Raw genomic sequence first — 10,000 nt, 5'->3', positions numbered from 1 at the left:
TTGTTTAATAACCCTAATGAAGGATAACCTGAACCCCTGAACCCCGAGCTTTACACTGATGTTCACTGTCAGAAGTTTAGGGATGTTTTCTCGTCACAAAAAGAATGTAAAACTCATATGTAGGTTATATCATTTTAAATTTGTTTTAAAGATAATTTAAGTTTATTTTATACACTTTAAGCAGTATCGTATCGTATATCGAATATCACATTATTTAAAGAGTTATCGCAATTTTCTTCATTATCGTGCAGCCCTAGTTTCCAACACTTGTGTATTCTATTCATGGTTCTTTCTGCTGTAGCCAATCCAGCAGCAGTGTGACATCTGAAGGCTGCGCATTGACCTTTAAAGATCCTAACAACAATGTAGAAAAAAAAAGTTCGACTGTTGGGGCCCCATACCTGGAATCGCTTAGGGCCCCCAAATCAGTAAGTCCCCCCCCGCGTACTCTAACTCAGGCATGCGAGACGTACTGACGCAGGTTCTGTTGTGACGGTCCAGTAGAAGAGGGAAGGGGCAGTGACACACGTGACCGCCTGCTGTGTTCGAGCACTCGTGAGAACAGCCGCCGTTCTGGAGCTTACACTCGTCGATGTCTATAACACACACACACACACACACACAGAAAATAAGCTCCAGCACAGAAGGGTACAACTCTTTAAAGGTACAATATGTAAGAATTTTGTATCAAAATATCCAAAAACCACTTGCACAGTGTTATATATTTCTTTCAGTTGTGTGCTTACATTATGGTATCGTGTGAGAGCATCTGAAAGGGTGAAACCGCTGGTTTAATTGAGTGTAATGTGAAATGTAACGGCACTGACCCACACAGCTGTGTCCATCGATGTGAAGCTGGTACCCGTCTCCACACGAGCAGAGGAACGACCCCACTGTGTTTGTGCAGGTCTGTTCACATGTGTCATGACTGCTCACACACTCGTCCACATCTACACACACACACACACACTTTTTAGTCCATTGTGCACCACTTTCACTGACCACAAATAAATACGTTTTGGCAGTACAAATACACAGGTAGATGTCGTGCTAGTAAAGTAAACTGAATTAAACTGAATAAAGAAAACTCAGTTGCATTGCACTGAAATTAATTCAGTCGAACTACACTGAACTGAAAGGAACTGCATTAAATTAATATAAACTGTTTGAGAGAGTTGAGTTGAGTTGTGTGTGTCTGTGTGTGTGTAAGAGTGTGTGTGAGAGTGTGTGAGAGTGTGTGTGAGAGTGAGTGTGTGTGTGTGTGTGTGTCTGTGTGTGTGTTGGTGTGTGCGCGTGCGTGTGTGTGTGTGCATGTGTGTGTGTCAGCAGTGTGTGTGTGTGTGTGTCAGCAGTGTGTGTGTGTGTGTGTGTGTGTGTGTACCTGTACAGTTGTGTTGATCTGCAGTGATTGTGTGTGTGTGTGTGTGTCAGCAGTGTGTGTGTGTGTGTGTGTCAGCAGTGTGTGTGTGTGTGTGTCAGCAGTGTGTGTGTGTGTACCTGTACAGTTGTGTTGATCTGCAGTGATTGTGTGTGTGTGTGTGTGTGTGTGTGTGTGTGTGTGTGTGTCAGCAGTGTGTGTGTGTGTGTGTGTGTCAGCAGTGTGTGTGTGTGTGTGTCTGTCAGCAGTGTGTGTGTGTGTGTACCTGTACAGTTGTGTTGATCTGCAGTGATTGTGTGTGTGTGTGTGTGTGTCAGCAGTGTGTGTGTGTGTGTGTGTGTCAGCAGTGTGTGTGTGTGTGTGTGTGTGTGTGTCAGCAGTGTGTGTGTGTGTACCTGTACAGTTGTGTTGATCTGCAGTGATTGTGTGTGTGTGTGTGTGTGTCAGCAGTGTGTGTGTGTGTGTGTGTCAGCAGTGTGTGTGTGTGTGTGTCAGCAGTGTGTGTGTGTGTACCTGTACAGTTGTGTTGATCTGCAGTGATTGTGTGTGTGTGTGTGTGTCAGCAGTGTGTGTGTGTGTGTGTGTCAGCAGTGTGTGTGTGTGTGTGTGTGTGTCAGCAGTGTGTGTGTGTGTGTGTACCTGTACAGTTGTGTTGATCTGCAGTGATTGTGTGTGTGTGTGTGTGTGTGTCAGCAGTGTGTGTGTGTGTACCTGTACAGTTGTGTTGATCTGCAGTGATTGTGTGTGTGTGTGTGTGTGTGTGTGTCAGCAGTGTGTGTGTGTGTACCTGTACAGTTGTGTTGATCTGCAGTGATTGTGTATCCGGCGCGGCAGCGACAGCTGTAAGTCCCCAGCTGGTTTGTGCAGTTGTGTTCACAGAATCCGTTATCCTGAGCGCACTCGTCCACGTCTGAACAAGCCAAACACAAGAGCAACGTTATCAATGATCAATTAATTAATTGCTGATAATTTAATCAATAAAACTCGATGGTAGAATAAGCAAGATGGGATCCTGGAAGTCCAACTGAAGCGAAGCAGCTTGTCAATGTCACTCCTAATCTACGCATCGTCTTATGTTGTGTTTGTTCCTAAATAAATATATGCCACTATGGTTTACTAATGTTTTTATGAAGTTACACACCGAATCGTGTTGCAGAAGCATCGTGTGTGTATACGGTTTATACTTGCGTCAGTGGCGATTTATCATACAAACACTTGGTATAGTTTGGTCTCTAACTGAGGGTGTATTCACACCTGACTTGTTTGGTCCGATTGAATCTAACTCAAGTTCGTTTCGATCTTTTGGGCTGGTGTGAATACAGCAATCGCACTCGGGTGCGGACTATTACTTTTGAATATTATAGTTTGGTTCCAAAACGTGATAAATCCATTTTGATTCATTTGAGTAAAAATGTGTTTTCTTTACCAAGAAAGTGACAAGATGAAAACCACTATTTTCTGTTTCAAACTTTCACATAGCATCTTTAGGTTATAATAACATAAAAAAAATTCAAATCCAGATTTTGATTTTCAAAGACTGATTATTTCCCCCAAAAATGCAATAAATTCATGACACTTTTTTTTTTCAAAATGCAATTAATCCATTGAATCAATATAAAAGTTATTTTTTATCATATTGAAACTGTTGAAATCAGCCATCGCTAAGAAATATCTCCTGAACTTTTTTGATGGCGATCAGTTCACAAAAACTGATTTTGCACGGGCATCAGCATATTCACATAGTTCACGTTGTGCTTTCTACCATGCACATATAAAAATGTCACTGAACTTTTGCTGTGTAATTGTAACAATGAGCACTCAAACACATCAAACCAACAATTAGGCTACTAAAAACACACTCAAAAACAGATTTTGCACGGGCATTTTGCACTAGTTAATAAAATAAAATAAAAAAACTTTAAGAAAGATAAAACTATATTTAATTTCTTCAGTGAACAAATAGTGTTATTTTACATTTAGGCTTAATAATTTCTGTAGCCTACCTGAATACTACTGTTAGACTTTGTAACTTTGTTATTTAGTATTTATCTCTGCTTGTAATTTGTGTATTTGTTCTTATTTTATTACTGACTGTTCACTTGTTTTTAATAATGTTTGAACTTTATCAGTTAAGAGCGTGCTCTCTCCGCCAGAACCCTCTTGCAGCACATCTTCGTTTTCGCAAAATCCTAATTACAACATTGTATAGATGACATTGTATCATATGATGCTCATTAGTTTCTTCATATTGCGTTTGTAGAGAATAACACCAAGGGCCCTATTTTAACGATCTGAAACGCAAGTATCAAGCGCAAAACGCAAGTAACTGTGTGGGCGGGTCTCGGGCGCTGTTGCTATTATACCGGCGGGATAACTGACTCTTGCACTCGACGCAAATCTACAATGTGTTGGTCTGAAGAAGCTTCATTACTCATAGGTGTGGTTTGGGCGTAACGTGAAATAAACCAATCAGAGTGACATCTCACATTCCCTTTAAGAGCAGGCGCGCTTGTTCCACGGCGGATTGCTATTATAACGGCGGATTTGCCAGACGGACACCAGGAGCGGTTCACATCCGAGGAGACCGACGTTCTCGTCAGGGCCGTAAAACACAGAGAAGTGACATTGGGGATGGAGAAACACACCCAGATTAGCTTCGGTTAAACAGGCGTATAAAAGCATACATCTAGCTTACACATTTATGCTTTTATAATAAACTGTCTATCTATCTATCTATCTATCGTAATAATGTATGATTTGCAAAAATGAGAACTGCTGCGTCTGTGTGTAGATGAGAGAAGTGTATGTGTGTTGTGCACACGCTACATTGATTATGGCCAAGCATGCGCCCTTAAAATAGCATATGAATAACATGCGCAACGCCACTGACTTTAAACTGTTTTTTTTCGGTCAGTGGCGGAATTGTTTTCTGGAACTGCAAAATAGCACCAGGGAACGTTTGCGCCGGAACACGCCTCCTCTTTACGCTGAACCGCCCCCGGGAGCGCAAGTTCATTCCCTAATTTACTGACGTGCGTCTGCCGAGGGAAAAGTTCGCTGTGCGCTGGTGCAAAATAGTAATGACACATGCGTCGGTGTACAAAGTCAATTGCGCTGGGTGCAAGATAGGGCCCTATATCAGTAAAAGAACAAATATTGCATTACAAAATATCTTCATGCTGAGCCTATTTTTGCACTTCCTGCTTTTCCCTGCTTGACAATTCCTGTCCAATGAATAGACGACTTTAGCACACGTGTGGTTTTGTTTACAAATTTTGGTTCACTTGCAAAAAGAGCAGTGTGAAAGCGAACCGTACCAAACAAAAAAAATGAACATTGTATTTGGTCCGGACCAAAGCAAGTGAACTATCGGACTTTCCTGGTGTGAATACACCCTGAAACAAATATGCTTGTTATATTCTGCTAGTTTAGACCTTTCAGCAATATATGATGACATAAGTCTATATGATATGAAGGATGATTTTACAGATCACATTTTTGTGTAAAGCCGTTATTGTTTTACGCATAAAGATAAAGCACTTCTAATATGTCAGCAAGCTTAAAAGCACTTGTTAAGTGATGGTCATATTCCCTGTTTTCACTGTAAAGCCAAGCTTTACACCTATTTTTTTACTGGTTAAGCACGTGGTTGTTAAAGTCCCCCTGTAGTCGATCATTTTATCCCTTAGAACTCATCTTTGATCACCAACATGACATATTTTAATGTTTTTTTCCTTGAATTCCTTAAAATATCTCGAATGTACCTCGACACCCTTGCCTCATTTAGTATGCGCGGTTCTATGAATATGCAAATGAGCCCCGCCTCCACTCACTCACTCAGCTCAGAGATCCACTGGTTGACGATCACATGTTGATCTGATTGGTTACAAGGTAGTACAAGGACTTTAAGTACCGTGATAACTTAGTAGCGCCCTCCGCGGATTTAAGCCTCATCCTTCCCTCGGGTCATTTTGACCCGAAACTATTTTTTTTTTAAAATAAAATAAAATTGAGTGTTCATCAGAGGGGTCCAAGACCCTAGGACTTTTTTTCGCACTTGAACCACGAATACACACAATTTTTTTTTAATGGATTCGAGGAGTTTTGTGTTTGAAATTTAATGGAATGAATGGAATGCGAGGAATGCTTCAGTACACATAGAAAAACCTAACAATGCTCAAAATTCAAACCTAAAAATGCTAAAACTTTACCCAAAAATGATTTTATAATGTCTACATGTGTTTCTGAATGCAAACTGAAGAGGAACTGACTTTAGGACCCAGAGGAACAGCTCAATTACTCCATATAGAGCTATAAGGCCATCTAGAGTCATGAAAAATCATCTTATATTATTATTTTTCCCACAAGAGGTCGACAAAGACTCCCAATGTAAGATATTTTGAGCTGAATTAAAAGAGTTATGCATGAAAATTTGAGTTATTTTGAATTCAAGTTGAAAGAATGAGAGGAATGTGATTAAATTAATATTTATTTAATTATTTGTTGATCAAATCTAGCAATTTAAAGGTAAATCTTTTTTTTCTTTTTCTTTTTATCTCCAAAAAAATGCATTCAAAATTAGAAAAAATCTTATCAAAATGAAATAAGTGAGTGTGGACAAATATAATGGACAAAAAATATATATATAATTTTAGGGCTTCGGGTCATTTTGACCCACGAGGGAAAGATGTGTTACAAACTGCGAGGGAAGGATGAGGGGTTAAGGGGTTGAGGTTAATGATTAAATGATCGTTCATTTAAACAATGATCGATTATGGGAATTTATGTAAATTGACATCCCTATTCATCATCATCCCAACATCCGGATCCCACACTGACCGTAGCAGGAGTGTCCGTCTCCGCTGTATCCCTGAAGACACTGACAGAAATACGATCCGATGATGTTCCCGCAGCGAGCGTTGACGTCACAGCCGTGATCTCCGCTCAAACACTCGTTCACATCTGCGTCGACACATCGGCAATCAGATTCAGTGTTAGCTTATACCACTGAGATTCTCTCAGCTCTAACATTTGATGTCAATCATTTTATCTCTTAAAACTCATCTTTGATCACCACAATAACATATTTAAATGCTTTTTCCTGTGAAAATGTTTTTTCATGCCTTAAAATAGCTTGAATGTAACTCGACACCCTTGCCTCATTTAGTATACGCGGTTCTATGAACAGCTCTAACATAGTAATAACAGTAACTTATGCATAGATACATGCAACTAACCCTCAACCAAATCCTAATCCTACCCTATAGTAAGCACATGTAGCTCATTATTATTACTCAGTACTTAAATGTATAATTACATTGTAACAATGACACCTTAAAATAAAGTGTAACCCAATATTTTACAGCATGTATTATTGTTAGTTAATAAAATGGTTCATGTTCATGTTATTTCACAGTGCATTACCTAATGTAAACAGATCTTAAAAAACTTATTAGTCAATTTTGTTGTGATTTTTTGTCATTTTTATTAGTTGTTTTATATGTCTATATAGTTTTAAATTTGTATTTTAGTTCTAGTTATTTTAGTACATAAAGTTAAACTAAATGAAAATGAAATAAGTTAAGTTTTTAAAAATTATATTTATTTTATTTCAGTTAACATTTATTTTAAGTAACAATAAAGTTTTTTATGGTTTTAGTTTTGGTTAAAATATTTATTCATTTTAATTTGACATTTTATGATTTAATGAATCATAGAGTGCAACAGTCGAGTTCCGGAAGTAAAAACTCCATTCATTTTCTCCATATGGAAATTGATTTTTAAAGATTACTTATAAACCTTCAAAGAAAGACCTACTGTGAGCTATGAGGTTGTTAATAGATGGTATTGGCCAAATGTGTTATTTTTTAAAATAATCATGTTTAATAGTGGAATTCGTGGTGAAAACTACATTACCCATGATGCTGTAGAGAAATTCCACCAATCAGAGAGTCGAAACAATCAAAAAACACCAAAATAATTCCTTAGCTCTGCCCACTCTCTCTACACTCTCAAAATAATACAATTTCAATATATATGCATATTCTGAAATAAACTTATTGTTTATATATATATTCAACATTTTTAAATGTGTAGTTTTTGATTATGTTGTTTGCAATGCTTCATGGGATTGTAGTTCTTTCCCTCACTAAAGCCGTTAAGTTCACAGTTTTGTACCTTTGTATTTCTGACCGATTTTCTTATATTTTTTTGCTTTACATCAAAGTTTGTATTGTTTTGATTCTCCTCGTAGCTGGTCAGCTTGGTTCACAGCTTATAATGCTTTAACGTCCAACTGAAATCAAAATTGACCCTATTTACTTTGTTAGCGCATATTACTAGTCTTGTGGTGAAAAATTAATCCGTGCCGTTAATCCGTGCAAGTTAATACACAGAAAAAAATTGTTTGCCGTCGTAATCTTTAATCAAAGTAAAAGTTACTTCCGGTTTGACGGCTTGGGTTGGGAAACGCTTAACCACTCCCCTCAAACCGTTAGTCTGCTATGAGCAGAGATGGAGAGGAGGAGCGCTAGAGTAAAACCCTGCCCTCTGTTCAATATTCCGTTTCACTGGGAAATACGTCACAACACTGGAGAAAAGTCGTTTGCAACTTCCGGTTCACGCGGACTTTAACAAACATTTTTTTAAAATCCCTATGGGAGAAATGAATGGAGCGGAACCAACGCCACTGAAAAAGTGGGCGGAGACTAATGCACTCAATTAGCCACGCCCCCTCACAAACCCTGCATCAGATGGCACTGTGATGTCACTCACCTGTGCAGTGTGTGCCGTTGCCACGGTAACCATGCTGACACACACACCTGTAACTGCCCGGTGTGTTCTCACACTCCCCTCGACCGACACACACACGCTCCTCCTCCACACACTCATCCACATCTGCACAACACATCATCATGTACAAATCAACAGAAATGAAGCTGAAATCTGACTTGAGTTGCATATTAAAGGATTTACTCTGCAGACTAAAAATATATAAAATAATGTAGTTACGGTAAGGATGCTTTTAAAGGAGAACTCCGTTAAAATTGACCGGAGTTCTCCTTTAATTATATTAGTAGTAAATCATGAATGACATTCTCACACACTCACTCACACAGTCACACACACTCTCTCACACAGTCACACACTCTCACACAGTCACGCACACACACTCACTCACACACACACACCCACACACAAGCACTCACTCACACACACACACACTCACTCACACACACACACACACACACAAGCACTCACTCACACACACGCACTCACACACACACACACACCCACACACAAGCACTCACTCACACACACGCACACGCACTCACTCACACACACACACACACACAGTAGGGAAGAATTCAACATCATCTCTAACCTGATTCTAGATTCATTTCAGACACAGAGGAAATGATGACGCAGTGTAAGACACACAGGAGAATAATACAACGACACACACCGACACACGCAGCCCGGTCCTCTCTGAATCCAGCCTGACACACACACGTGTAGCTTCCCTCTGTGTTCACACACACGTTACCCAGTTCCCTCCGGCAGCTCTCCTCGAAATTACACTCGTCCATGTCTGCGGAGTCAGAGAACATCCGTCATATATTCACACACCGCATTACAGGAGAAAACTACACGTGTTCATAACACACTCATCATCACTGGGAAAGACACTAACGGATATTCAACAAATAATCAGGCAAAAAACAACCAGTCAATTATTTGGGAACTGCATGCTTTTTTATAAATGCACTCACTAATTTTCACAGGGTTAGATATGACTAAAACTAAAACCATGAAATAAATGTTTTTGTTATAAATGTTTTTATGGAAGCCTGTTTCCACCACAGAATAAAACATTTAAAAAGATAATTGCGACTTTTTTTCTCACAATTGCGAGTTTACATAATTTAAAGTCTGAATTGTGTGATATAAAGTCGCAATTGTGTGTTATAAAGTCAGAATTGTGTGATATAAAGTTGCAATTGTGTTATAAAGTCAGAATTGCGAGAAATAAACACAATTGCGTGATGTAAAGTCCAATTCTAAGGTAAAAAATACTTTATATCACACAATTCTGACTTTATAACAAGCAATTGCGACTTTATATTTTCAAATTACGTGTTATAAAGTCAGAATTGCGAGATATAAACATGCAATTCTGAGAAAAAAAATTTGGTAAAATTTATTCTAAGGTAAAAAATACTTTATATCTCACAATACTGACTTGATAACACACTACTGTGAATGTATAACTCGCAATTGCGACTTTATATCACGCAATTCTGATTAAAAGTCAGAATTGTGAGATACTTCTTTTTTTATTATTATTTGGTGGTGGAAACAAGCTTCCTTACTTTTCCCGCCAGCGTTAGATCGAGTCCATCAACATCCTCAGAGCTTCAGTCGTTTCCTCTTCATGTGTTCGACGCTTCACTCAATAACATTCGGCAGATCTGATTTATGATGATCGCGTTATTGTTCATGTGCTTCTATCGCTTGTTTCTGCTTCTTCTTCGCCTGCGATTTGATCCGGATTTGTACCGTCAATGGCAGGGAAAGAGTTAACTAACTGAAATTAAATAAAATATTGCGATGCATAGATGC

At 38.8% G+C, this 10,000-nt stretch overlaps 1 protein-coding gene across 1 annotated transcript in view; it reads right to left on the bottom strand.

Annotated features, from left to right (window-relative positions):
* LOC311068766 (uncharacterized protein) overlaps positions 1-10,000 on the bottom strand; it is a 28,266-nt gene that overhangs the window by 14,455 nt on the left and 3,811 nt on the right. The window contains exons 6-11 of the mRNA XM_084091394.1: positions 8,844-8,969; positions 8,153-8,275; positions 6,218-6,340; positions 2,166-2,288; positions 828-950; positions 474-596 (exon numbers count right to left, since the gene is read on the bottom strand). Of these exons, the coding sequence (XP_083947520.1) occupies positions 474-596; positions 828-950; positions 2,166-2,288; positions 6,218-6,340; positions 8,153-8,275; positions 8,844-8,969 (741 nt within the window). The remainder of the gene's footprint in view (positions 1-473; positions 597-827; positions 951-2,165; positions 2,289-6,217; positions 6,341-8,152; positions 8,276-8,843; positions 8,970-10,000) is intronic.

Source organism: Abramis brama (genome assembly GCF_963993115.1).
Source record: "Abramis brama genome assembly, chromosome: 18".
Lineage (NCBI taxonomy): Eukaryota > Metazoa > Chordata > Actinopteri > Cypriniformes > Leuciscidae > Abramis > Abramis brama.
The sequence above is the reverse complement of the archived record's forward strand: the minus strand, read 5'-3'. Positions and strand labels throughout refer to the sequence as shown.